This window comes from Globicephala melas, chromosome 2 (assembly GCF_963455315.2).
Source record: "Globicephala melas chromosome 2, mGloMel1.2, whole genome shotgun sequence".
Taxonomy (NCBI): domain Eukaryota; kingdom Metazoa; phylum Chordata; class Mammalia; order Artiodactyla; family Delphinidae; genus Globicephala; species Globicephala melas.
In genome coordinates, this window is record NC_083315.2 from 68,931,901 (window position 1) to 68,959,721 (window position 27,821).

Consider the following 27,821-nt stretch of genomic DNA (forward strand, 5'->3'; position numbering starts at 1 on the left):
TATTAGTGTATGGGTTAGGATTAGGGTAAGGGTTAGTGTTAGGGTTCGGGAATGGGTACGGTTTACGGTACAGGTTAGGGTACAACAACGGGTTAGGGTACCCGTTTTAGTGTATGGGTTAGGATTAGGGTAAGGGATAGGGTTAGGGAACAGGTGCAGTTTAGGGTACGACAACGGGTTAGGCTTAGGGTAAGTGTTAGAGTATGGGTTAGTGTTTGTGGGTTAGGATTAGGATACGTGTTAGTGTAAGGGTTATGGTGAGGGTTACGGAACAGGTATGGTTTAGGGTACAGGTTAGGGTACGACAGTGTGTTAGGACTAGGGTACTGGTTAGTGTTAGTGTTCAGGTTAGGATTAGGTTACGGGTTAGGGTAAGCTTCAGAGTTAGGGAATGACAAGGGGTTAGGGATAGGGTACGTGTTAGGGTATGGGTTAGTGTTAGTGTACGGGTTAGGATATTGGTGCGGGTAATGGTAAGTTTAAGAGTAAGAGTAAGGGTTAGGGTTGGGGAACGGCTACGGTTTAGGGTACAGATTATGGTAGAACAACAGGTTAGGTTTAGGGTATGTGTTAGGGTACGGGTTAGGAATAGGGCACCGTTTAGGATCAGGTTAGGGTGAGGGTGAGGGTTAGGGAACGGGTACACTTTAGGGTACAGGTTAGGGGACGACAGCAGTTTAGGGTTAAGATGCGTGTTAGGGTACATGTTAGTCTTAGTGTTTCGGTTATGATTAGGGTTTGGGTTAGGGTACGTGTTAGGGTACCGGTTAGTGTTACTGTACGGGTTAGGCTTAGGGTACGTTTAAGGTAAGGGTTAGGATTAAGGTTAGGGCTAGGGTACGCGAATGGTTTAGGGTAAAGGGTATGACAACGGGTTTGGGTTAGGGCACGTGTTAGGGTATGGATTAGTGTTAGTGTACGTGTTAAGATAGGAGTAAGTTTAGGGTAAGGGTTATTGTTAGAGTTATGGTTAGGAAACGGGTACGGTTTAGGGTACAGGTAACGTTCTGACAACGGTTATGGTATGTATTAGTGTTATTGTATGGTTTAGGGTACGGGTTGGGGTAAGGGTTAGATTTATGGGTAGGCAACAGTACGGTTTCGGGTACAGGTTAGGGTACGAAAACGGTTTAGGGTTAGGGTACCTGCTAAGGTAAGGCTTAGGGTTAGTGTACGGGTTAAGATTAGGGTACGGGTTAGGGTAAGGATTAGGGTTAGTGTTCGGGTTAGGGAACGGGTACGCTTTAGGGTACAGGTTAGGGTATGACAATGGATTAGGGTTAGGGTATGTGTTAGGGTAAGAGTTAGTTTTAGCTTACAGGTTAGGATTAGGGTACAGGTTAGGGTAAGGGTCAGGGATAGGAAACGGGTATGGTTTAAAATACAGGTTAGGGTACAACAATGGTTTAGGGTTAGGGTACGTGTTAAGTAATGTGTTAGTGTTAAGGTACAGGTTAGGATTAGGGTACGGGTTAGGGAACGGGTATGGTTTAGGGTACAGGTTAGGGTATGACAACGTGTTAGGGTTAGGGTACGGGTTAGTGTTAGTGTACGATTCAGGATTAGGTTATGGGATAGGGTAAGGGTTAGGGTTATGGATAGGGAACGGGTACAGTTTAGTGTACAGGTTAGGGTATGAAAACGGGTTTGAGTTAGGGTACGTGTTAAGGTATGGGTTAATGTACAGTTTAGGTTAGAGTACCAGTTAGGGTAAGTGTTAGAGTAAGGATTAGTTTCAGGATTAAGGTTCAGGTTAGGGAGCAGATACGGTTTAGAGTGCAGTTTACGGTATAACAAGGGAGTAGGGTTAGGGGGTACGTGTTAGGGAAAGGGTTAGTGTACGGCTAGGATTAGGATACGGGTTAGGGTAAGGGTTAGGGAATGGGTACGGTTTAGGGTACGGGTTAGGGTATGACAAAGGGTTAGGCTTAGGGTACATGTTAGGGTACGGATTAGTGTTAGTGCACAGGTTAGGTTAGGGTACAGTTAGGGCAAGGGATAGGGTAATGGTTAAGTTTAGGGAATGGGTATGGTTTAGGGTAAAGGTTAGGTTATGACAATGGGTTAGGATATGGGTTCTAGTTTATGAACTAGGATTAGAGTATGGGTTAGGGTAAGGTTTAGGTTAAGGATTAGTGTTAAGGTTAGGGTATTGTTAGGGTACGACAATGGGTTAGGCTTAGGGTACGTGTTAAGGTACAGATTAGTGTTAGTGTACGGGTTAGTATTACGGTACCGTTTGGGTAAGGGTTAGGGAACGGGTACGGTTTAGGGTACGGGTTAGGGCTAGGGAATGGGTACGGTTTGGATACACGTAAGGGTATGACAACGTGTTAGGGTTAGGGTACGTGTTAGGGTACAGATTAGTCTTAGTGTACAGTTTAGTATTAGGGAAATGGTTAGTGTAAGGATTAGGACTAGGGAACGGGTACAGTTTGGGTACAGGTAAGGGTACAACAATGTGTTAGGGTTAGGGTACGTCTTAAGATTAGGGTAAAGTTAGGGTAAGGTTTAGGGTAAGGGTTACAGTTAGGGTTAGTTTTAGGGAACGGGTACGGTTTAGGGTACAGGTTAGGGTACAATGGATTAGGCTTAGGGTATGTGTTAGGGTACGGGTTAGTGTTAGTGTATGGAGTAGGATTAGGGTACTGATTAGGTTAAGGATTAACTTTAGGATTAGGGAATGGTACAGTTTAGGGTGCAGGTTAGGGTACGACAACGGGTTAGTGTACATGTTAGGGTATGAGTTAGTGTTAGTGTATGGGTTAAGATTAGGGCACAGGTTAGCGTAAGGGTTAGGGTTAGGGAACATGTATGGTTTAGATCACAGTTTAAAGTACAACAACGGATTAGAGTATGTGTCTGGGTACAGGTTAGTGTTAGTGTACGGGTTAGGATTAGGGTATGTTTAGGGTAAGGATTAGGATTATAATTAGGGTTAGGGTATCAGTACAGTTTAGGGTACCAGTTAGTGTATGACAACAGGTTAGGATTAGGATACGTGATATGATACAGGTTACTGTTAGTGTATGGGTTAGCATTAGGGTACAGGTTAGGATAAGGGTTAGAGAATGGGTACGGATTAGGGTACAGCTTAGGGTATGACAATGGGTTAGGGATCGGGTACGTGTTAGGGTATGGGTTAGTGTTGCTGTACATGTTAGGATTAAGGTACAGATAAGGGTAAGGGTTAGGTTTGGTGAACAGGTGCAGTTAAGGTACAGGTTAGGGTATGACAACGGGTTAGGGTATGGGTTAGTATTAGTGTACAGGTTAGGATTAGGGTACGGGTTAGGTCAAGTTTAGGTTAGTGTTAGGGTACGGTTTAGGGTACAGGTTAGGGTCCGACCACGGGTTAGGTTTAGGATACGTATTAGGGTACCAGTTAGGGTTAGGGAGCGGGTACTGTTTAGGGTACAGTTTAGGGTATGATGATGGTTTAGAGTTAGGGTATGTTTTAGGGTACGGGTTAGTGTTACTGTACGGGTTAGTATTAGGATACAGGTTAGGGTAAGGGTTAGGGAATGGGTAGGGTGTAGGGTACAGGTTAGGGTATGACAGCAGGTTAGGGTTAGCGAACAGGTACGCTTTAGGGTACAGGTTAGGGCCCGACAACAGGTTAAGGTTAGATTACGTGTTAGTGTACGGTTTAGGATTAGTGTACGGTTAGGGTAAGGGTTAGGGATCGGATACTGTTTAGGGTACAGTTGAGGGTACGACAACGGGTTAGGGTACATTTTAGGGTATGGGTTAAGATTAGGGTATGAGTTAGTGTAAGGGTTATGTTTGGAGTAAGGGTTAGGGAACAAGTATGGCTTAGGGTACAGGTTAGGGTATGACAACGAGATAGGGTTAGGGTACGTGTTAGGGTACAGGTTAGTGTACGGGTTAGGATTAGGGTATATGTTAGAATAAGAGTAAGGGTTAGAGTTAGGTTTAGGGAACGGGTATGGTTTAGCGTACCGGTTAGGGTATGACAAAGGGTTAGGTTTTGGGTACGTGTTAGGGTACACAGTAGTGTTAGTGTATGGGTTAGGATTAGCATATGAGTTAGGGTAAGGGTTTGGGTTAGGGTACGGTTTAGAGTATGGGTTAGTTTTGGTGTACAGGTTAGGAATAGTGTATGGGTTAGGGTAAGGATTAGGGTAAGGGTAAGGGTTAGGGATTGGGTATGGTTTAGGTACAGGTTAGGGTACAGTAATGGGTTAGCCTTAGGGTACTTATCGGGGTACAGATTAGCGTTAGTGTACAGGTTTGGATTAGGGTACGGTTTGGGTAAGGGTAAGGGTTATTGTTAGGGTTAGGGAACTGATAGTTTAGGGTACAGGTTAGGGTACGTGTTGTGGTATGGGTTAGTGTATGGGTTAGGATTAGGGTATGGGTTAGGGTGACAGTAAGGGTGAGTGTTAGGCTTAGGGTTACAGAACAGGTACAGTTTAGGGTACAGGTTAGGGTATGACAACATGTTAGGGTATGGTTATGGTACAGGTTAGGATATTGGAACGGGTAAGGGTAAGGGTTAGGGTTGGGGAACGGGTACGTTTTAGGGTACAGGATAGGGTATGACAACAGGTTAGGATACGTGTTAGGGTATGGATTCATGTTAGTGTATGGGTTAGGATTGGGGTATATGTTAGGGTAAGGTTTAGGGTCCGGGTTCGGGTTAGCGTTAGGGAACGTGTATGAATTAGGGTACCACAATGGGTTAGGATTAGGGTACATGTTAGGGTATGGGTTAGTGTTAGTGTATGGGTTAGGATTATGGTACGGATTAGGGTAAGGGTTCGGATTAGGGAACGGGTGCAGTTTAGGATACGACAACAGGTTAGGTTTAGAGTACATGTTAGGGTACGGATCAGTGTTAGTATATGGGTTAGGGTTAAGGTTAGGGAATGGCTAAGGTTTAGGTTACCGGTTAGGGTATGAAAACAAGTTAGAGTTAAGGTATGAGTTAAGATGTGTGTTAAGTTACGGGTTAGTGTTAGTGTACGGGTTAGGATTACTGTACGGGTTAGGGTAAGGGTTAGGGTGTTAGAATTAGGGAATGTATACGTTTTAGGGTACAGGATAGGATATGACAATGGGTTATAATTATGGTATGTGTTAGGGTACGGGTCATTGTTAGTATACGGTTTAGGATTAGGGTACGCGTTAGGGCACGGGTGCAATTTAGGGTACAGTTTAGTGTATGACAGGTTAGTGTTAGGGTACGGGTTCGGGTACGGGTTAGGGAATGGGCACGGTTTAGGTTACAGGTTAGGGTACTACAAAGAGCTAGGTTTAGGGTATGTGTTAGGGTACGTGTTAGTGTACAGATTAGTGTTAGGGTAAGGTTTAGGGTAAGTTTAGGGTTAGCATTAGGGAACAGGTACGGTTTAGGATACAAGTTAGGGTACGACAATGGGTTAGGATTATGGTACGTGTTAGGGAACGGGTTAGTGTTAGTGTATGGGTTAGGATTAGGGTATGGGTTAGGGAACGAGTACAGTTTAGAGAAAAGGTTACGGAACAACAACATGTTATGGTTAGGGTACAGGTTAGTGTTAAGGTACGAATTAGGATTAGGGTATGGGTACGGTTTAGGGTACAGGTATGGTTTAGGGTACAGGATAGGGTATGACAAGGGTTAGGGTATGTGTTAGGGTATGGGTTAGTGTTAGTGTACAGGTTAGGATTAGGGTACGGGTTAGGGTAAGGCTTCTGGTAAGGGTTAGGTTAAGTGTTAGGATTAGGGAAAGGGTAGAGTTTAGGGTACAAGTTAGGGTACAACAGGTTAGGCTTAGGGTATGTTATGGGTACCGATTAGTATAGTGTATGGGTTAGGGTTAGGGTACAACAACGGGTTAGGATACATGGTAGTGTAAGAGTTAGTATTAGTGTATGGGTTAGAATTAGGATAAGCATTAGGGTAAGGATTAGGGTTAGGGAACCAGTAAGGTTTAGGGTACTGGTTAGGGGACGAAAACAGGTTAGCGTTAGGGTACTTGTTAAGTTATGGGTTAGTGTTACAGATTAGGATTAGGGTAAGGGTTAGAGTAAGGAATAGGGATACAACTAGTGTTAGGGAACGAGTATGGTTTAAGGTACAGGTTAGGCTATGACAACGGATTAGGATTAGGGTACTTGTTAGGGTACAGGTTAGTGTTAGTGTATGGGTTATGATTAGGGTATGGATTAGGGTTAGGGAACGGGTGCGGTTTACGATACAGGTTAGTGTATGAGAATGGGTTAGGGTTAGGGTACGTGTTGGGTGTGGGTTATTGTTAGTGTACGGATTAGGGTACGGGTTAGGTTAGGGTATGTTTTAGGGTATGGGTTACTATTAGTGTTCAGGTTAGTATTAGGGTACAGGTTAGGATTAGGGACAGGGAACGGGTGAGGTTTAAGGTACAGGTAAGGGTACGTCAATGGTTTAGAGTTAGGGTATGTGTTAGGATTAGGGTATGGGTTAGGGTAAGGGTTAGTGTTATGGGATCGCTACGGTTGAGGGTATGGGTTAAGGTTAGACAACAGGTTAGGCTTAGGGTATGTGTTAGGGTACGTGTTAGTGTTGGTGTAAGGGTTAGGATAAGAGTATGAGTTAAGGTTAGGGAACGGGTATAGTTTAGGGCATGAGTTAGGGTATGGCAATGAGTTAGGGTTAGGGTACGTATAGAGGTATGGGTTAGTTTTAGTTTATGGTTAGGATTAGGGTACGGGTTAGGGTTAGTGTTAGGATTAGGGATAGGGTTAGGAAATGTGTACGGTTTAGGGTACACGTTAGGGTACGACAATGGGTTAGATTGTGTGTTAGAGTACGTGTTAGTGTATGGTTAGGATTAGGGTACGGGTTAGGGCACCACAATGGGTTAGGCTTAGGGTACATTATAGGTAACAATTAGTGTAGTGTACGGGTTAGGATTAGGGGACGGGTTAATGTAAGTGTTAGGGTTAGGGTTAGGATTAGAATAAGCGTTAGAATAAGGGTTAGGGTTAAGGTTAGGGTTAGGGAATGGGTGCGGTTTAGGGTACAGGTTAGTGTATGACAACAGGTAGGGTTAGGGTATGGGTTATTGTAAGTGTACGGATTAGGATTACGGTAGGGGTTAGGTTAGGGTTACCGTACGTGTTAGGGTATTCGTTAGTGTTAGTGTATGGGTTAGGATGAGGGTACAGGTTAGCGTAAGGTTTAGGGTTCAGGTTAGGGTTAAGGAACGGGTACGGTTTAGGGTACAGTTTGGGGTACAATGGGTTTGGGTTAGGGTACGTGTTAGGGTAAGGATTTGTATTAGCATATGGCTTAGGATTAGAGTACTGGTTAGGGTAAGGTTAGGGAATGGATTAGTGTTATTGTATGGGTTAGGATTAGGGTACAGATAAGATAAGGGTTAGGGAACGGATATGGTTTAGGGTACAGGTTAGGGTACGACAACGGTTTAGGGTTAGGGTACGTGTTAGGGTAAGGGTTAGCTTACTGTTTAGGATTATGGTGTGGGTTATGGTAAGGGTTAGATTAAGGGTTAGCGTTAGCGTTGGGTACGGTTTAGGGTACTGCAGCGGGTTAGGCTTAGGGAATGTGTTACGGTACGGATTAGTGTTAGTGTACGGGTTAGGATTAGGGTACGGTTAGGGTTATGGTTAGGGCTAGGGAACGGGTACGGCTTAGCGTATAGGTTAGGGTATGACAAAGGGTTAGGCTTAGGGTACGGATTAGTGTTAGTGTACTGATTAGAGTACGGTTAGGGTAACAGGATAAAGGTTAAGGTTAGAGTTAGGGAACGGGTATGGTTTAGGGTACAGGTCAGAGTAGGACAACGGGTTAAGTTTAGGGTACGTGTTAGGGTGCAGGTTAGTGTTAGTGTACGGGTTAGGATTAGGGTATGGTATGTTAAGGATTATGGTTAGGGAACGGGTATGGTTTAGGGTACAGGTCAGAGTAGGACAACGGGTTAAGTTTAGGGTACATGTTAGGGTGCGGGTTAGTGTTAGTGTATGGGTTAGGATTAAGGTACGACTTAGGGTAAGGGTTAGGGTATGGGGTTAGCATTAGTGTATGGGTTAGGATTAGGGTACAGGTTAGGAGAAGGGTTAGGGTAAGGGTTAGGGTTATGGAGCGGGTACGGTTTAGGGTACAGGTCAACAGGTTAAGTTTAGGGTATGTGTTAGGGTGCAGATTAGTGTTGGTGTACGGGTTAAGATTACGGTATGAGTTAGGGTAAGGGTTAAGATAAGGGTTAGGGATAGGGATAGGGATCGGGTACCATATAAGGTACAGGTTAGGGTATGACAGCAGTTTAGGGTATGTGTTAGAGTACGTGTCAGTGTTAGTGTACTGGTTATGATTAGGATACGAGTTAGGGTAAGGGTTAGTGTTAGGGAACGGGTACAGGTTAGCATATGATAACTGGTTAGGTTTAGGGTACGTTTTAGGGTATGGATTAGTGTTAGTGTACAGGTTATGATTAGGGTAAGGGTTACGATTAGGGAACTGCTATGGTTTAGGGTACGTGTTAAGCTACGGGTTAGTGGTGTTTTACGGACTAGGATTAGGGTACGAGTTAGAGTAAGGATTAGGATAAGGATTAGATTTAGAGTTAGAGTTAGGGTTAGAAAATGGGTACAGTTTACGGTGCAGGTTAGAGTACGAAAACGGGATAGGATTAGGGTACGTTTTAGGAAATGGGTTAATGTTAGTGTATGGGTTAGGATTAGGGTACGGGATAGGTTAAAGGTCATTGTACGGGTTAGGGCTAGTATTAGGGATCAGGTACTGTTTAGGGTACAGTTTAGGGTATGACAACGTGTTAGGGTTAGGGTACTGGTTAGTGTTTGGGTTAGGGTAAGCTTTAGGGTAAGGGTTAGGGTTAGGGAATGACAAGGGGTTAGGTATAGGATACGTGTTAGGGTATGGGTTCTAGTTTACGGCTTATTATTAGGGTATGGGTTAGTGTAAGGGTTAGGTTAAGGATTAGGGTTAGTGTTAGGGTTAGGTACAGTTTAGGGTGTAGGTTAGAGTAGGACAACGGGTTAGGCTTAGGGTACGGATTAGTGTTAGTGTACGGGTTAGAATTAGGGTAAAGTTAGGGTAAGGGTTAGGGTTAGGTTTACGGAATGGGTACAGGTAAGTGTAGGACAATGGGTTAGGGTGTGTGTTATGGTATAGGTGAGTGTTTATTAGTGTATGGGTTAGGATTAGGGTACGGGTTAGGGTAAGTGTTAGGGTAAGGGTTAGTGTTAGAGTTCGGGAACGGGTACGGTTTACGGTACAGGTTAGGGTACAACAACGGATTAGGGTACCCGTTAGTTTTAGTGTATGGGTTAGGATTAGGGTACGGGTTAAGATAAGGGTTAGGGTTAGGGAACAGGTGCAGTTTAGGGTACGACAATGGGTTAGGCTTAGGGTAAGTGTTAGAGTACGGGTTACTGTTAGTTTGTGGGTTAGGATTAGGGAACAGGTATGGTTTAGGGTAAAGGTTAGGGTATGACAGTGTGTTAGGATTAGGGTACTGGTTAGTGTTAGTGTTCAGATTAGGATTAGGTTATGGGTTAGGGTAAGCTTTAGGGTTAGGGAATGACAAGGGGTTAGGGATAGGGTACGTGTTAGGGTACAGGTTAGGATATTGGTGCAGGTAACGGTAAGTTTAAGAGTAAGAGTAAGGGTTAGAGTTGGGGAACAGGTTAGGTTTAGGGTATGTGTTAGGGTACAGATTAGTGTAAGTGTACGGGTTAGGGTGAGGGTTAGGGAATGGGTACACTTTAGGGTACAGGTTAGGGCACGACAGCAGTTTAGGGTTAAGATACGTGTTAGGGTACATGTTAGTCTTAGTGTTTCGGTTACGATTAGGGTTCGGGTTAGGGTACGTGTTAGGGTACCGGTTAGTGTTACTGTACGGGTTAGGCTTAGGGTACGGTTAAGGATTAAGGTTAGGGCTAGGGTACGCGAATGGTTTAGGGTAAAGGGTATGACAATGGGTTTGGGTTAGGGCACGTGTTAGGGTATGGATTAGTGTTAGTGTACGTGTTAAGATAGGAGTAAGTTTAGGGTAAGGGTTATTGTTAGAGTTATGGTTAGGGAACGGGTACGGTTTAGGGTACAGGTAAGGTTCTGACAACGGTTAGGGTACGTATTAGTGTTACTGTACAGTTTAGGGTACGGGTTGGGGTAAGGGTTAGATTTATGGGTAGGCAACAGTACGGTTCGGGTACAGGTTAGGATACGAAAACGGTTTAGGGTTAGGGTACGTGCTAAGGTAAGGATTAGGGTTAGTGTTCGGGTTAGGGAACGGGTACGCTTTAGGGTGCAGGTTAGGGTATGATAACGGATTAGGGTTAGGGTATGTATTAGGGTAAGAGTTAGTTTTAGCGTACAGGTTAGGATTAGGGTACAGTTTAGGGTAAGGGTTAGGGATAGGAAACAGGTATGCTTTAAAGTACAGATTAGGGTATGACAATGGTTTAGGGTTAGGGTACGTGTTAGGTAATGCGTTAGTGTTAAGGTACAGGTTAGGATTAGGGTACGGGTTAGGGAACGGGTATGGTTCAGGGTACAGGTTAGGGTATGACAACGTGTTAGGGTTAGGGTACGGGTTAGTGTTAGTGTACGATTCAGGATTAGGTTATGGGATAGGGTAAGGGTTAGGGTTATGGATAGGGAACGGGTACGGTTTAGTGTACAGGTTAGGGTATGAAAATGGGTTTGAGTTAGGGTACGTGTTAAGGTATGGGTTAATGTACAGTTTAGGTTAGAGTACCAGTTAGGGTGTTAGAGTAAGGATTAGTTTTAGGATTAAGGTTCAGGCTAGGGAGCAGATACGGTTTAGAGTGCAGTTTACGGTATAACAAGGGAGTAGGGTTAGGGTACGTGTTAGGGAAAGGGTTAGTGTTAGTGTACGGCTAGGATTAGGGTACGGGTTAGGGTTAGGGAATGGATACGGGTTAGGGTACGACAAAGGGTTAGGCTTAGGGTACATGTTAGGGTACGGATTAGTGTTAGTGCACAGGTTAGGTTAGGGTACAGTTAGGGCAAGGGATAGGGTAATGGTTAAGTTTAGGGAATGGGTATGGTTTAGGGTAAAGGTTAAGTTATAACAATGGGTTAGGGTATGGGTTAGTTTTAGTTTATGAACTAGGATTAGAGTATGGGTTAGGATAAGGTTTAGGTTAAGGGCTAGGGTATGGGTACGGTTAGGGTACAGGTTAGGGTGCGACAATGGGTTAGGCTTAGGGTACGTGTTAGGGTACAGATTAGTGTTAGTGTACGGGTTAGGATTAGTGTACGGTTCGGGTAAGGGTTAGGGAATGGCTACGGTTTAGGGTACAGGTTAGTGTACGACAACTGGTTAGGTTTAGGGTACAGGTTAGGGTAAGGATTAGTGTTAGGGTTCGGGTTAGGGCTAGGGAATGGGTACGGTTTGGATACAGGTAAGGTATGACAACGTGTTAGGGTTAGGGTACGTGTTACGGTACAGATTAGTCTTAGTGTACAGTTTAGTATTAGGGAAATGGTTAGTGTAAGGGTTAGGGCTAGGGAATGGGTACAGTTTGGGTACAGGTAAGGGTACAACAACGTGTTAGGGTTAGGGTACATCTTAAGATTAGGGTAAAGTTAGGGTAAGGGTTAGAGTTAGGGTTAGTTTTAGGGAACGGGTACTGTTTAGGATACAGGTTAGGGTACAACGGATTAGGCTTAGGGTATGTGTTAGGGTTAGGGTTAGTGTATGGAGTAGGATTAGGGTACTGATTAGGTTAAGGATTAGCTTTAGGGTTAGGGTTAGGGAATGGTACAGTTTAGGGTGCAGGTTAGGGTATGACAACGGGTTAGTGTACATGTTAGGGTATGGGTTACTGTTAGTGTACAGTTTGGGGTACAATGGGTTACGGTACATGTTAGGGTAAGGGTTAGAGAACAGGTACAGTTTAGGGTACAGGTTAGCGTATTGACAGCGGGTTAGGCTTAGGGTGTGTGTTATGGTACAGGGTAGTGTTAGTGTACGGTTTAGGATTAGGGCATGGGTTAGGGTAAGGGTTAGGTTAAGGGTGAGGGTTAGGGTTTGGGTTACGGAATGGGTACGGTTTAGGGTATAGGTTAGGGCACGACAACAGGTTAAGGTTAGGTTACGTGTTAGTGTACGGTTTAGGATTAGTGTACGGTTAGGGTAAGGGTTAGGGTGAGGAATCGGGTACTGTTTAGGTTACAGTTTAGGGTATGACAACAGGTTAGGGTACATTTTAGGGTACGGATTAGTGTTAGCGTATGGGTTAGGATTAGGGTACGAGTTAGGGTAACGGTTAGGGATAGGGAACAGGTACGGTTTCAGGTACAGGTTAGGGTATGACAACGGGTTAGGGTTACAGTACGTGTTAGGGTACGGGTTTTTAGTTTACGGATTAGGATAGGGGTTAGGGTAAGGGTTATGTTTAGATTAAGGGTTAGGATTAGGGTTAGAGAATGAGTACGGCTTAGGGTACAGGTTAGGGTATGACAGAGGATTAGATTTTGGGTACATGTTAGGGTACGTAGTAGTGTATGGGTTAGGATTAGCGTACAAGTTAGGGTAAGGGTTTGGATTAGGGTTAGGGAACGGGTACGGTTTAGGGTACAGGTTAGGGTACGATAACGGGTTAGGGTACGGGTTAGTTTTGGTGTACAAGTTAGGGTAAGACTTAGGGTAAGGATTAGGGTTAGGGTTAGGGATTGGGTACGGATTAGCGTTAGGGTACAGCTTCGGATTAGGGTACGGTTCGGGTAAGGGTTATTGTTAGGGTTAGGGAACTGATACGGTTTAGGGTACAGGTTAGTGTACGACAACAGGTTAGGGTTAGGGTACATGTTGTGGTACGGGTTAGTGTTAGTGTACGGCTTAGGGTACAGGTTATTGTTAGTGTATGGGTTAGGATTAGGGTACGGGTTAGGGTGACGGTTGGGGTAAGGGTGAGTGTTAGGTTTAGGGTTACAGAACAGGTACAGTTTAGGATACAGGTTAGGGTATGACAACATGTTAGGGTACAGTTATGGTACAGGTTAGGATATTGGTATGGGTAATGGTAAGGGTTAGGGTTGGGGAACGGGTATGTTTTAGGGTACAGGATAGAGTATGACAACAGGTTAGGGTTAGGGTACATGTTAGGGTATGGGTTCATGTTAGTGTATGGGTTAGAATTGGGGTATACATTAGGGAAAGGGTTAGAGTAAGGTTTAGGGTTTGGGTCCGGGTTAGTGTTAGGGAATGGGTATGAATTAGGGTACAGGTTAGGGTACCACAATGGGTTAGGATTAGGGTACGTGTTAGGGTATGGGTTAGTGTTAGTGTATAGCTTAGGATTACGGTACAGATTAGGGTAAGGGTTCGGGTTAGGGAACAGGTACAATTTAGGGTACAACGGGTTAGGTTTAGGGTACGTGTTAGGGTACAGATCAGTGTTAGTGTACAGGTGAGGATTAGGGTCTGGTTAGGTAAGGGTTAGGATTAGGGTTAAGGTTAGGGAACAGGTAAGGTTTACGTTACCCGTTAGGGTATGAAAACGGGTTAGAGTTAGGATACGTGTTAAGTTACAGGTTAGTATTAGTGTACGGGTTAGAATTACTGTATGGGTTAGGGTAAGGGTTAGGGTATTAGGGTTAGGGAATGTATACGTTTTAGGGTACAGAATGGGTTATAGTTATGGTACGTGTTAGGGTAAGGGTTAGGGCACAGGTACAGTTCAGTGTATGACAGCGGGTTAGTGTTAGGGTACGTGTTAGGGTATGGGTGTTAGTGTACGGGTTAGCATTAGGGTATGGGTTAGGGTAAGGGTTCGGGTACGGGTTAGGGAATGGGCACGGTTTAGGGTACAGGTTAGGGTACTACAACAAGTTAGGTTTAGGGTATGTGTTAGGGTACGTGTTAGTGTACGAATTAGTATTAAGGTACGGTTTGGGGTAAGGTTTAGGATAAGGCTAGGGTTAGGGTTAGCGTTAGGGAACAAGTACTGTTTAGGGTACAGGTTAGGGTACGACAACGGGTTAGGATTACAGTACGTGTTAGGGAATGGGTTAGTGTCAGCATATGGGTTACGATTAGGGTACGGCTTAGGGAACGAGTACAGTTTAGAGAAAAGGTTAGGGAACAACAACGTGTTATGGTTAGGGTACATGTTAGGGTACGAGTTAGTGTTAAGGTACGGGTTAGGGTTAGCGTACGGGTTAGGGTAAGGCTTCTGGTAAGGGTTAGGTTAAGGGTTAGGGTTAGGATTAGGGAAAGGCTAGGGTTTAGGGTACAAGTTAGGGTACAACAGGTTAGGCTTAGGGTATGTTATGGGTACCGATTAGTATAGTGTATGGGTTAGGATTAGGGTACGGATCGGGTAAGGGTTAGGGTAAGGGTTTTGGTTAGGTTTAGGGTTAGAGAACTGGTATGGTTTACAGTACAGGTTAGGGTACAACAACGGGTTAGGGTACATGTTAGTGTAAGGGTTAGTGTTAGGGTACGGGTTAGGATTAGGACAAGTGTTAGGGTAAGCGTTAGGGTTAAGGTTAGGATTAGGGAACTGGTAAGGTTTAGGGTACTGGTTAGGGTACGAAAACGGGTTAGAGTTAGGGTACGTGTTAAGTTATGGGTGTTAGTGTACAGATTGGGATTAGGGTGCGGATTAGGGTAAGGGTTAGAGTAAGGATTAGGAATAGGGTTAGTGTTAGGGAACGAGTACGGTTTAAGGTACACGTTAGGCTACGACAATGGATTAGGGTTAGGGTACGGGTTATTGTTAGTGTATGGATTGGGATTAGGGTACGGGTTAGGTTAGGGTAAGGGTTAGGGTTACGGAACGGGTACAGTTTAGGGTGCAGGTTAGGGTATGACAATGGGTTAGGGTTAGCGTACGTGTTAGGGTGTTCGTTAGTGTTAGTGTACAGGTTAGGATGAGGATACGGGTTAGCGTAAGGTTTTATGTACGGTTTAGGGTACAGTTTGGGGTACAATGGGTTTTGGTTAGGGCATGTGTTAGGGTAAGGGTTTGTATTAGCATATGCATTAGGATTAGGGTACTGGTTAGGATAAAGGTTAGCGTTAGGGTTAGGGAATGGGTATGGTTTAGGCTACAGGTTATGTATGACAACAGGTTAGGCTTAGGGTATGGATTAGTGTTATTGTATGGGTTAGGATTAGGGTACAGATAGGGTTAGGGTTAGGGAACGGGTATGGTTTAGGGTACAGGTTAGGGTACAACGGTTTAGGGTTAGGGTACATGTTAGGGTATGGGTTAGTTTTAGTTTACGGTTTAGGATTATGGTGTGGGTTACGGTAAGGGTTAGGGTTAGCGTTGGGTACGGTTACGGTTTAGGGTACTGCAGCAGGTTAGGCTTAGGGTATGTGTCACAGTATGGATTAGTGTTAGTGTACGGGTTAGGGTACGGTTAGGGTAAGGATTAGGGTAAGGGTTAGGGCTAGGGAATGGGTATGGCTTAGCGTATAGGTTAGGGTATAACAAAAGGTTAGGCTTAGAGTACGTCTTAGAGTATGGATTAGTGTTAGTGTACTGGTTAGGTTAGGGTACGGTTAGGGTAAAAGTTAGGATAAAAGTTAAGGTTAGAGTTAGGGTTAGGAAACAGGTGTGGTTTAGGGTACAGGTCAGAGTAGGACAACAGGTTAAGTTTAGGGTACGTGTTAGTGTACGGGTTAGGATTAGGGTATGGTAGGTTAAGGATTATGGTTAGGGAACGGATATGGTTTAGTGTACAGGTAAGGGTATGACAATGGGTTAAGGTTAGGGTACATGTTAGGGTATGGGTTAGTGTTAGTATACAGGTTAGGATTAGTTTATGGATCAGGGTAAGGGTTAGGTTTAGGGTTACAGTTAGGGAACGGGTATGGATTAGGGTACAGGTTAGGGTATGATGACGGGTTAGGGTTAGAGTACGGGTTAGTGTACAGATTAGGATTAGGGTATGGTTTGGGTAAGAGGGTAAAGGTTTTTGGTTAGGTTTAGGGTTAAGGAACAGGTAAGGTTTAGGGTACAGGTTAGGGTATGACAACGAGTTAGGCTTAGAGTACTTGTTAGGGTATGGGTTAGTGTAAGGATTAGGATTAGGGTACCAGTTAGGGTAAGGGTTAGAGTTAGGGTATGGGTAAGCTTTAGGGTACAGTTTAGGGTACGACAACAGGTCAGGCTTAGGGTACGTGTTAGGGTACAGATTAGTGTTAGTGTATGGGTTAGCGTAAGGTTTAGGGTTATGGTTAGGATTAGGGAACAGGTACGGTTTAGTGTACAGTTTAGGGTACAACAAGGGATTTGGGCTAGGGTACGTGTTAGGGTATGGGGTAGTATTAGTATATTGGTTAGGATTAGGATACAGGTTAGGGTATGGGTTAGGGTATGGGTTAGTTTGCGGGTTAGAATTAGGGTACGGGTTAGTGTATGGGTTACAGTAAAGGTTAGGTTTAGGGTAGGGAATAGATACGGTTTAGGGTACGACAATGGGTTAGGATTAGGGTACATGTTAGGGTATGGGTTAGTGTACAGATTAGCATTAGGGTACGGATTAGGACAAGGGTTAGGGTAAGTGTTAGGGTTAGGGAACGGGTATGGTTTACGGTACAGTTTAGGGTACGACAACGTGTTAGTGTTGGGGTATGTGTTAGGTACAGGTTAGTGTTAGTGTATGGGTTAGATTTAGGGTACGAGTAAGGGTTAGGATAACGTTTAGGGTTAGGGAATGGGTACGGTTTAGGGTACGGGTTAGGGTTAAGGTTAGGGTTAGGGAACTTGTCAGGTTTATTTAGAGTACCGGTTAGGGTACGAAAACGGGTTAGAGTTAGGGTACGGGTTAACTTACATGTTAGTGTACGGATTAGGGTAAGGGTTAGAGTTAGGATTAGGTATAAGATTAGGAAACGAGTACAGTTTAGGGTATGAAAACGGATTAGAGTTAGGGTATGAGTTAGAGTACGGGTAAGTGTTAGTGTACGGTTTAGGATTAGGGTATGGGTTAGGATGAGGATTAGGGTTAGGGTAGTGTTAGGCTACAGGTTACTGTTAGTGTACGAATTAGTATTAGGGTACGGGTTGGGGTAAGGATTAGGGTTAGGGGTACGAGAATGGGTTAGGGTACGTGTTAGTGTACGGGTTAGGATTATGTTACATGTTAGGGTAAGAGTTAGAATTAGGGTTAGGGAACGGGTAATGGTGTAGGGTACAGTTTAGGGTACGACAATGGGTTAAGATTAGGGTACGTTTTAGGGTATGGGTTAGGGTTAAGGTAAGGGTGAGAGTTAGGGTTACGGTTAGGGAATGGGTATGGTTTAATGTACAGATTAGGGTACAACAGTTTAGGGTATGGGTTAGTGTTAGTGTACTGGTTACGACTAGGATACAAGTTAGGATAAGAGTTAGGGTTAGTGTTAGGGAATGGGTGTTGTTCAGGGTACAGGTTAGGGTACGACAACAGGTTAGGGTTAGGGTACGTATTAGGGTATGGGTTAGTGTACGGGTTAGGATTAGGGTACAGTTTGGGTAAGGGTAAGGGTTAGGATTAGGAAGGGTTAGGATTAGGAAATGGGTAGAGTTTAGGATACAGATTAGTGTAGGACATGGGTTAGGATTAGGGTATGTGTTAGGGGTATGGGTTAGTTTTGGTGTACAGATTAGGATTAGTGCATGGGTAAGGGTTAGGGATCGGGTACGGTTTAGGTACGGGTTAGGGTAAGAGAACGGGTTAAGCTTAGGGTACTTATTAGGTACAGATTAGTGTTAGTGTATGGGTTAGGATTAGGGTATGGTTCGCGTAAGGGTACGGGTGTTAGTGCACAGGTTAGTATTAGGTTATGGGTTAGAGTAAGGGTTAGGGAACGGGTGAGGTTTAGGTACAGGTTAGTGTACGACAACAGCTTAGGGTTAGGGTATGTGTTAGGGTACGGGTTACTGTTAGTGTACAGGTTAGTATTAGGTTATGAGTTAGAGTAACAGCTAGGGTTAGGGATCAGGCTTGGTTTAGGGTACAGGTTAGGGTACAACAACGTGTTAGGTTTAGGGTACTATTAGGGTACATGTTAGCGTATGAATTAGTATTAGGGTACAGGTTGCGGTAAGGATTAGGGTAAGGGTTATGGTTAGGGTTACGGAACGGGTACGGTTTAGGTTACAGGTTAGGTTACGACAGCTGTTTAGGGTTAGGGTATGGGTTAGGGTACGGGTTAATGTACAGGTTAGGTTTATGTTACAGGTTAGGGTAAGGGTTAGAGTTAGGATTAGGCTTAGAGAATGGGTATGGTTTAGGGTACAGTTTAGGGTACGACAATGGGTTAGGGTTACGTTGCGTTTTAGGTTACGGGTTAGTGTTAGTGTACGGGTTAGGGCAAGGGTTAGGGTTAAGTGTTACGGTTAAGTAAGGGTCAGGATTAGGGTTACAGTTAGGGAACGGGTATGGTTTAAGGTACAGGTTAGCATACGACAACAGTTTAAGGTTAGGGTATGTGTTATGGTATGGGTTAGTAGTGTTAGTGTACTAGTTACGATTAGGATACGAGTTAGGGTAAGGGTTAGCATTAGGGTTAGTGTTAGAGAACGGGTATGGTTTAGGGTACAGGTTAGGCTATGACAACGGGTTAGGCTTAGGGTATGTGTTAGGGTACCGGTTAGTGTTAGTGTATGGGTTAGGATTAGGGTACGTGTTACGATAAGGGTTACAGGAAGGGTTAGGGTTATGGTTACGGAACGGGTACGGTTTAGGGTACAGGTTAGGATATGACAACGGGTTAGGTTTAGGGTATGTGTTAGGGTACGTGTTAGTATACCAGTTAGGATTAGCGTACAAGTTAGGGTAAGGGTTAGGGTAAGAGATTTAGGGTTAGGGCTAGGGAATGGGTATGGTTTAGGCTACAGATTAGGGTACGAAAACGGGTTAGGGTATGTGTTAGGGTACAGGTTAGGATTAGTGTATGGGTTAGGGTAAGGGTTATGGTTAGGTTTAGGGTTAGGGAACGGGTACGGTTTAGGGTACAGGTTAGGGTACGACAATGTGTTAGGGGAGGGGTTAGTGTTAGTGTATGGATTAGGATATCGGTATGGTTAACCGTAAGGGTTAGGGAACGGGTACGGTTTAGGGTACAGGATAGGGTATGACAACAGATTAGGGTTAGGGTATGTGTTAGGATATGGATTAGTGTTAGTGTACACGTTAGGATTAGGGTATACGTTAGGGTAAGGATTAGGGTAAGGTTTAGCGTTAGGGTTAGAGTCTGGGTTCGGGTTAGTGTTAGGGAACGGGTATGGATTAGGATACAGGTTAGGGTACGACAACAGGTTAGGATTAGGGAACGTTTTAGGTACGGGTTAGTGTTAGTGTACGGGTTAGATTCAGAGTACAAGTAACAGAGTAAGGGTTAGGGTTAGAGAACGGGTATGGTTTAGGGTACAGGTTAGTGTAAAACAATGGGTTAAATTTAGAGTATGGGTTAGTGTTAGTGTATGGGTTAGGATTAGGGTCCGGCTTAGGATAAGGGTTAGGATTAGGTTTAAGGTTAAGGTTAGGGAACGGGTAAGGTTTAGGTTACTGGTTAGAGTACAAAAACGGGTTAGAGTTAGGGTATGTGTTAAGTTACGGGCTAGTGTTAGTGTGCGGGTTAGGATTATGGTAAGGGTTAGGGTAAGTGTTAGGGTTAGGGAACATATACATTTTAGGGTACATGTTAGGATATGACAACGGGTTAGGGTACATGTTCGGGTACGGGTTAGTGTTAGTGTACGGGTTAGGATGAGGGTACGGGTTAGGGTAAGGGTTAGGGCACGGGTGCGGTTTAGGGTACAGGTTAGTGTATGACATCAGGTTGGGGTTAGCATACGTGTTATGGTACGGGGTTAGTGTTAGTGTACGGGTTAGGATTAGGGTACAGGTAAGGGTACGACAACGGGTTAGGGTATGTGTTAGTTTTAGTGTATGGTTTAGGATTAGGTTACAGGTTAGAGTAAGGGTTAGGGTATGGGTACGATTTAGGGTACAGGTTAGGTTATGACAACGGGTTAGGCTTAGGGTACGTGTTAGGGTACGGGTTAGTGTAAGGGTTAGGATTCGGGTACGAGTTAGGGTAAGGGTTAGGGAACATGTACAGTTTAGGGTACAGGTTAGGGTATGACAACAGGTTAAGCTTAGGGTACGTGTTAGGGTACGGATTAGTGTTAGTGTATGGGTTAGGATGAGGGTACGGTTTGGCGTAAGGTTTAGGGTTATAGTTAGGATTAGGGAACAGGTGAAGTTTAGTGTACAGTTTAGGGTACAACAAGGGATTTGGTTTATGGTATGTGTTAGGATATGGGTTAGTATTAGTATATTGGTTAGGATTAGGGTACGGGTTAGGGTTAGCGTTAGGGAACGGGTACGGTTTAGGATACCGGTTAGGCTATGAGAATGAGATAGAGATAGAGTATGTGTTAGGGTATGGGTTAGTGTTTGTGTACGGGTTAGGATATTGGTGTGGTTAACAGTAAGGTCAAGGGTTAGGGAACGGGTACGGTTTAGGGTACAGGATAGGGCATGACAATGGGTTAGGGTACGTGTTAGGGTAGGGGCTAGGGTAGGGGCTAGTGTATGGGTTAAGGTAAGGGTTAGGTTTAGGGTAGGGAACGGATATGGTTTAGGGTACAGGTTAGCATACGATAACGGGTTAGGGTACGTGTTAGTGTACAGGTTAGGATTAAGGTACGTGTTAGGGTAAGGTTATGGTAAGGGTTAGGGTTAGGTTTAGGGTTAGCGAACGGGTACGGTTTAGGGTACGACAGCGGGTTAGGGTATGTGTTAATGTACAGGTTAGTGTTAGTGTATGGTTTAGGATTAGGGTATACGTTAGGACAAGAGTTAGGCTAAGGGTTAGAATTAGGGTCATGGTTAGGTTTAGTGTTAGGGAATGGGTATGGATTAGGGTACAGGTTAGGGTACGAGAACGGGTTAGGATTAGGGTATGTGTTAGGGTATGAGTTAGTGTTAGTGTATGGGTTAAGATTAGGGCATGGGTTAGTGTAAGGGTTAGGGAACGTGTACGGTTTAGATCACAGTTTAAAGTACAACAACGGATTAGGGTATGTGTCTGGATACAGGTTAGTGTTAGTGTACGGGTTAGGATTAGGGTATGTTTAGGGTAAGGATTAGGGTTATAGTTAGGGTTAGGGTATGGGTTCGGTTTAGGATACCAGTTAGTGTATGACAACAGGTTAGGATTAGGATACGTGATATGGTACGGGTTACTGTTAGTGTATGGGTTAGGATTAGGGTACAGGTTAGGGTATGACAATGGGTTAGGGATCGGGTACGTGTTAGGGTATGGGTTAGTGTTGCTGTACAGGTTAGTATTAAGGTACAGATAAGGGTAAGGGTTAGGGTAAGAGTTAGGGTTAGGTTTGGTGAACAGGTGCGGTTAAGGTACAGGTTAGGGTATGACAACGGGTTAGGGTATGGGTTAGTATTAGTGTACAGGTTAGGATTAGGGTATGGGTTAGGTTAAGTTTAGGTTAGTATTAGGGAACGGGTATAGTTTAGGGTACAGGTTAGGGTCCAACCACGGGTTAGGTTTAGGATACGTATTAGGGTACCGGTTAGTGTTAGTGTACGGGTTAGGATTAGGGTACGGTTAGGGTAAGGGTTAGGGAGTGGGTACTGTTTAGGGTACAGTTTAGGGTAAGACAACAGTTTAGAGTTAGGGTATGTTTTAGGGAATGGGTAAGGTTTAGGGTACAGGTTAGGGTATGACAACGGCTTAGGATTAGGGTACGTGTTAGGGTACGGGTTAGTGTACGGATTAGTATTAGTGTATGGGTTAGGGAACGGGTAGGGTTTACGGTACAGGTTAGGGTATGACAATGGATTAGGGTACATGTTAGGGTACAGGTTAGTGTTCGGGTACAGGTTAGGATTAGGGTACAGGTTAGGATAAGTTTAGGGTTAGGGAACGGGTATGGTTTAGGGTACAGGTAAGGGTACGACAACGGGTTAGGGTACGGGTTAGTGTTAGTGTACAGGTTAGGGTAAGGGTTAGTGTTAGGGTACAGGTACGGTTTAGGGTACAGGTTAGGGTATGACAACGGGTTAGGGTACGGGTTAGTTTTAGGTACGGGTACGTGTTAGGGTACGGGTACGGTTTAGGGTACAGGTTAGGGTATGACAACGGGTTAGTGTTAGTGTATGCGTTAGGATGAGAGTAGGGGTTAGCGTAAGGTTTGGGCGGGGGGGCGGCACTTTGCTGAACATGCAAAGAACACATTGAAATAACAGTTTGGGCCTCATGTTCTGTTAAAGGTGTTTGACCAGAGTGCACTTTCAACTGAAGCTAAAGAAGAAATGTACAAACTGTATCCTAATGCCCGGAGGGCTCACCTGAAAACAGGAGGCAATTTCCCTTACCTGTGCAGAAGTGCAGAGGTGAATCTCTATGTACAGGTAGGTCCTAGGTTGGATCCCAGAGCACTTTGAACACAGAATCTGGTTTGAAACATAAAGTTTCTTTTATTTTTTGGTCGTCGAGTAAGAGAACTACAGAATTCTCTGTAGGAATGAAGCATTGACTTGATACATTGCTCCACATTAGTAACTTACAGGAGAATTCAAGCATATTAGAGCCACCTGAGGGACTCTATGCCCACTCTCCCTTTTCTAAGAACCACAGGCCTGAACTCACACACTGAAGCAGCCGTTTGGTACAATGGGACCTTGGCTCCTGGATGTAATGAATTCAGCCAGAGCAAGACACCAGACTTAAATGGAGTCAATCTGAATCCCACGAAGTGACTTCTTGGTCTAATTTTAATGCATTAAAGCACATGCACACAAACACACACTACTTCTTCTAATACCTGCCTAAATGGATATTAGAATAGTGGTGAGAAATGGTTGCTTTGCAATTTGGCAAGTACTATCAAGAGGCTTAAAAAACCAGTCATGTTCTTTGATCCTGTTTTCCACATGTGGCAACAGATCCTGAGGAGAGGATCATAAATACAAAAAAAACTTGATTCCCAGAGATAGTGATTACGGTGTTAGAACAGCAGAGGATGGGAAGGACCTGATTCCTAGCAGCAGAGGGGAAGGATTAACACCTACTGGTGAAGCAGCATGTGGCAATTTAAGATGTTAATAACAATTTGTAGTTACCTGGAAAGACTGGTTACATATTAAGTGAGGAACAAAGATCCCAAATAGTGGTTTTGTGGTTTTGGTTTGTTTTTGTGTTTTTTTGTTTTTTGCCTGCATTGAGTCTTCGTTGCTGCATGTGGGCTTTCTCTGGTTGCAGCAAGCAGGGGCTACTCTTCATCATAGTGTGCGGGCTTCTCATTGCGGTGGCTTCTCTTGTTGCAGAGCACAGGCTCTAGGCATGCAGGCTTCAGTATTTGTGGCGCACGGGCTCAGTAGTTGTAGCTTGCGGGCTCTAGAGCACAGGCACAGCAGTTGTGGCACACGGGCTTAGTTGCTCCACAGCATGTGGGATCTTCTCAGACCAGGGCTTGAACCCATGTCCCCTGCATTGGCAGGCGGATTCTCAACCACTGCACTGCCAGGGAAGTCCCCAAATTGTGGTTTTTAAAATTTTTTTGACTTTTCTGTTTTCTAGTTTTTCTAATTAGTATGTATTACTCTAATGTTTTACTGTATATATTTTTATTGAGGTATAGTTAACTTATAATATTAGTTTCAGGTGTTCTATATAGTGATTCAACAATTTTATAGATTATACTACATTTAAAGTTACTATAAAATATTGGCTGTATTTCCTGTGCTGTACAATATATTCTTGTAGCTTATTTTATACATGGTAGTTTTGTACCTTTTAATCCCCTGACCTTATCTTGCCCATTCCCCCAGGACTCTGTAATTTTAGAACTAGAAACCATTAATACACAACAGTGATGTTTGTTTAAAATAATTATTCTGCATTTCTGCAGATACATTTGCTGCAATTCCACGGAACCAAATATGCGGCCATTGACCCATCGATGGTCAGTGCTGAGGAGCTCGAGGTGCAGAAAGGCAACCTTGGCATCAGTCAGGAGGAGCAGTAGCTGTTAGAGTTGGCTCTTAGTGATGAGTGATCCAGTGTGTCCGTACAATCAGTGACATCAGTGCCCACCAGTCGGCCTCTCTCTTCGGTTTGTCAGGTTCACCGGTTATCACTGTGTTTGGAACTAGGACTGATTGATTGTCATCTTCGTGACAGGCGGCAGCTCTTCTAAGCCAGTGTAACTATTCCGTCTTCAGTTTTTTTAGCTTTTGAACTTAACGAAGTACTTTTGAAGATTCCCATTTTAAGAATTGTGAAAATTTTGCTACCAAAAGTCTTCACCACTGTGTTGTTAAGTGAATATTAATTTCTGAATTGGGGGATTCTGTGGATTTTTTTCCTTTCCTTTCTGTTATTTGCTGTAAATGCTGCACATCCACATTGTGTATCAGAAGGACATTGGTTATTTTTATGCTTTCTTGGTTATAACTTATCAGAGTGCCAAGGCTGTCACCCACTGCTTGCTCTCCTGCAAATGAACTACTTCTAATTTCCAGTTAAGCAGATTGTTTTCAGTTTGGGCTGTTGTCTTTATACCCATTACAGTCTTTGGAATAAAAATTCAATTTGAGTGAGTGGCTTTTGTGATTATCATAGCTGCCAACTGGGCTACCTACACATAGGACTCTCTGAGAATCAGACTGATGTTTGCCAAGCCCGTGTGTCTTTAGATTAAGTTACTTAACCTCTCTAAAGTGCAGTTTGCTCATTGTTAGATTACAGAAACAATCCTTTATTGAGCTGCTGCTAAGTGCAAGGTACTTTTCATACCTGCTTTTTTTCCCCCTCAGTGGAAGATTTTAAACACACATAAAGTAGAGAAAATAGTATAATGAACTACATCCACATTACCCAGTTTCAAAAATTATCAACTCATGGACTGTGTTGTATCATCTCTTATCCAACCCTCACTTTTTCCACACATACTCCTATGAATGAATTATTTTAAGGCAATTCTGATACCTTACTTCATCTGTACATTTCTATATGTACCTTCAAGAGATAAAATAATGCCATTATCACACTAAAAAATTCACCAATAATTCCTTCATACTAACATCCAGTCAGTGTTCTCATTTGTGATTATCTCATAAATGTCTTTTTACAGTTGACTTGTTCTAATCAGCTTCCAAAGTTGACACTTTGGAAAGACCAGAACCTACCAAAAAGGTCTTCTACAACTAAAGATAATATAAAGAAGGAACCACAACAAGATGGGCAGGAGGGGCGGAGTCACAATACAGCCAAGTCCCATACCCCCAGGTGGGGGACCGACATACAGGAGAATTGCAACTGCAGAGGTTCTCCCAAAAGAGGGTTCCAAGCCCCAAGTCAGGCTCCCCAGCCCAAGAGTCCTGCACTAGCAAGATGAGCACCCAGAGCATTTGGCTTTAAAAGGCAAGAGGGGCTTACTTTCAGGAGTACCAGAGGGCTGGTGGAAACAGAGACTTCACTCTCAAAGGGCTCACAGAAAATCTCACATGCTCCAGGACCCAGGGCAGGAACAGTGATTATATAGGAGCCTGGGCCAGACCTACCTGCTGCTCTTAGAGAATCTCCTGGAGAGGCAGGAGGCAACTGCAGCTCACCCTAGGGATATAGTCACTGGCAGCAGCCATTCTTGGGAGCTCATTCTACCATGTGGACACTGGTGCTGGCAAGTCATTGTGGAATCCTCCCTCTGGCTTATTAGCCCCAGCACCCAGCCTGGCCCTGGCCCAACAGCCTATAGGCACCACTGCTGGGATACCTTAGGCCAAGCAACTAACTGGGTGGGGACACAGCTCCACCCACCATCAGATAGGCTGCCTTGAGACCCCCTGAGCCCCCAGCCACCTCTGGACATGGCCTTGCCCACCATAGGGCCCAGCTCCACCCACTCAAGGGCAGGCACCAGTGCCTGGGCCACAGTCCCACATTCCAAGGAGTCTGCTCTAGCCTCCAGACCAGTCTCACCCACCAGGGAGCAGACACCAACAGCAAGAAAACCACAGCTCCACGGCCGCTGGACCCGGACACTCCACCAGCAGGCCAGATCCTGCACTAGGACCAGCTGGGCCTGGCCCCACCCACTAGCAGGCCATCACAAACTTCAGGATGCTCTGGACTCTGCACTCAACCATGTCAGGAATGGGCCTCACCCACCAGCGACCTAACACCAGCTCAGGGACCCCTGGCACTGGGACTAGATTCCAGGATCTAGCTCTGCCTACCAGTAGGCTGGCACTAGCCCCAGGACCTGGGTTCCCCCACCAATGGGTGGGCAACAGCCCCAGAGTCTCCTTGACCTTGACTCTGCCCACCAGTGCCTAGCACTAGTCCCGGGCCTCCTGGGTTCCACAGTCAGCCACCACGTGACCTGGTCCCACCAACCAGAGGTTAGCACCCCCCACACAAGGCAAGGCCTGGCAATCAACTGAACCCGGGGCCAATCAAGCCTACCAAACTACCCACACAGCCTGCCACAACAGAGGGACCCATGCACCCCTCATAGGGTGAACCCCTAGAGGACATACAGCTTGGGTAACAAGAGGGGGATGCGTTGCTGGGATGCATAGGACATCTCCTACAGAAGGCCGCTTCTCCAGGATGGGGAAATGTAACCAACCTGCCAGATACATTAAAAAAAACAACAAATCGGCAAAATAAGGCAACAGAGGAGTATTTTCCAAACAAAGGAACAAGATAAAACTCCAGAAGAAAAACTAAGCAAAGTGGAGATATGCAGTCTACTCAAGAAAGAGTTCAGGGTAGTGATCGTAAAAATGATCAAAGAAAACGGGAGAAGAGTGGATAAACAGTGAGAAGTTGGAAGTTTTAAACAAAGAGTTGGAAAATGTAAAGAACCAAACAGAGATGAAGAATACACTAACTGAAATGAAAAATATACTAGAAGAAACCAACAGTAGACTAAATGGGACAGAGGAATGGATCAGCGAGCTGGAAGATGGAGAAGTGGAAATCACTGAAGCTGAACAGAAAAAATAATGAAAAGAAATGAGGACAATTTAAGAGACCTCTGGGACAACATCAAGTGCACTAATACAGAGGTCCAAGAAAGAGGAAACAGAGAAAAGGGAGCCGAGAACAAACTTGAAGACATAATAGCTGAAAACTGGCCTAAAATGGGACAGGAAACAAACAGCCAATCCAGGAAGTACAGAGTCCCCACAGGATTAACCCAAAGAGAAACACACCAAGACACATTGTAATCAAAATGTCAGAAATTAGAGATGGAGAGAATATTAAAAGCAGCAAGGGAAAAACAACAAATGAAATACAAATAAAGTCCCATAAACCTATCAGCTGACTTTTCAGCAGAAACTCTGTAGGCCAGTAGGGAATGGCACAATATATTTAAACTGATGAAAGGGAAAAACCTACAACAACCAAGAATACCCCAGCAAGGCTCTCATTCAGATTTGATGGAGAGATCAAAAGCCTTACAGACAAGCAAAAGCAAAAAAAAGTTCAGCACCACCAAACAAGAAAGGTTAAAGGAACTTCTCTAAGCAAAAAAGAAAAGGCCATAACAGGAAACCCGAAAATCATGAAAGGAAAAATCTCATTGGTAAAGGCAAACAGTAAAGGCAGGAAATCACACACACACAAAGCTAGTGGGAAGGTTAAAACACAAAAGTGGTAAAATCTACATCCACAGTAAGCAGTAAAGAGATACACAAAACAATTGATGTAAAACATAATATCAAAAACAGTAAACATGAGGGGAGGAGAGTACAAATGCAGGGTTGTTAAAAGGCATTGGAAATTAAGAGATCAGCAACTTAAAACAATCACATATATATATCAATTGATATATAAAAACCG

At 44.3% G+C, this 27,821-nt stretch overlaps 1 protein-coding gene across 3 annotated transcripts in view; it reads left to right on the forward strand.

Moving 5' to 3' along the window:
* The window catches only part of SPG21 (SPG21 abhydrolase domain containing, maspardin), a 76,529-nt gene extending 51,965 nt beyond the window's left edge, over window positions 1–24,564 (forward strand). For all 3 annotated transcript variants that reach the window (XM_060294130.2, XM_060294133.2, XM_060294131.2), the window contains exons 8-9: window positions 22,238–22,378; window positions 23,878–24,564. In XM_060294130.2, coding sequence (XP_060150113.1) covers window positions 22,238–22,378; window positions 23,878–23,994 — 258 coding nt within the window. In that variant the 3' untranslated portion in view covers window positions 23,995–24,564. The remainder of the gene's footprint in view (window positions 1–22,237; window positions 22,379–23,877) is intronic.
* Window positions 24,565–27,821: the final 3,257 nt, after the last annotated feature.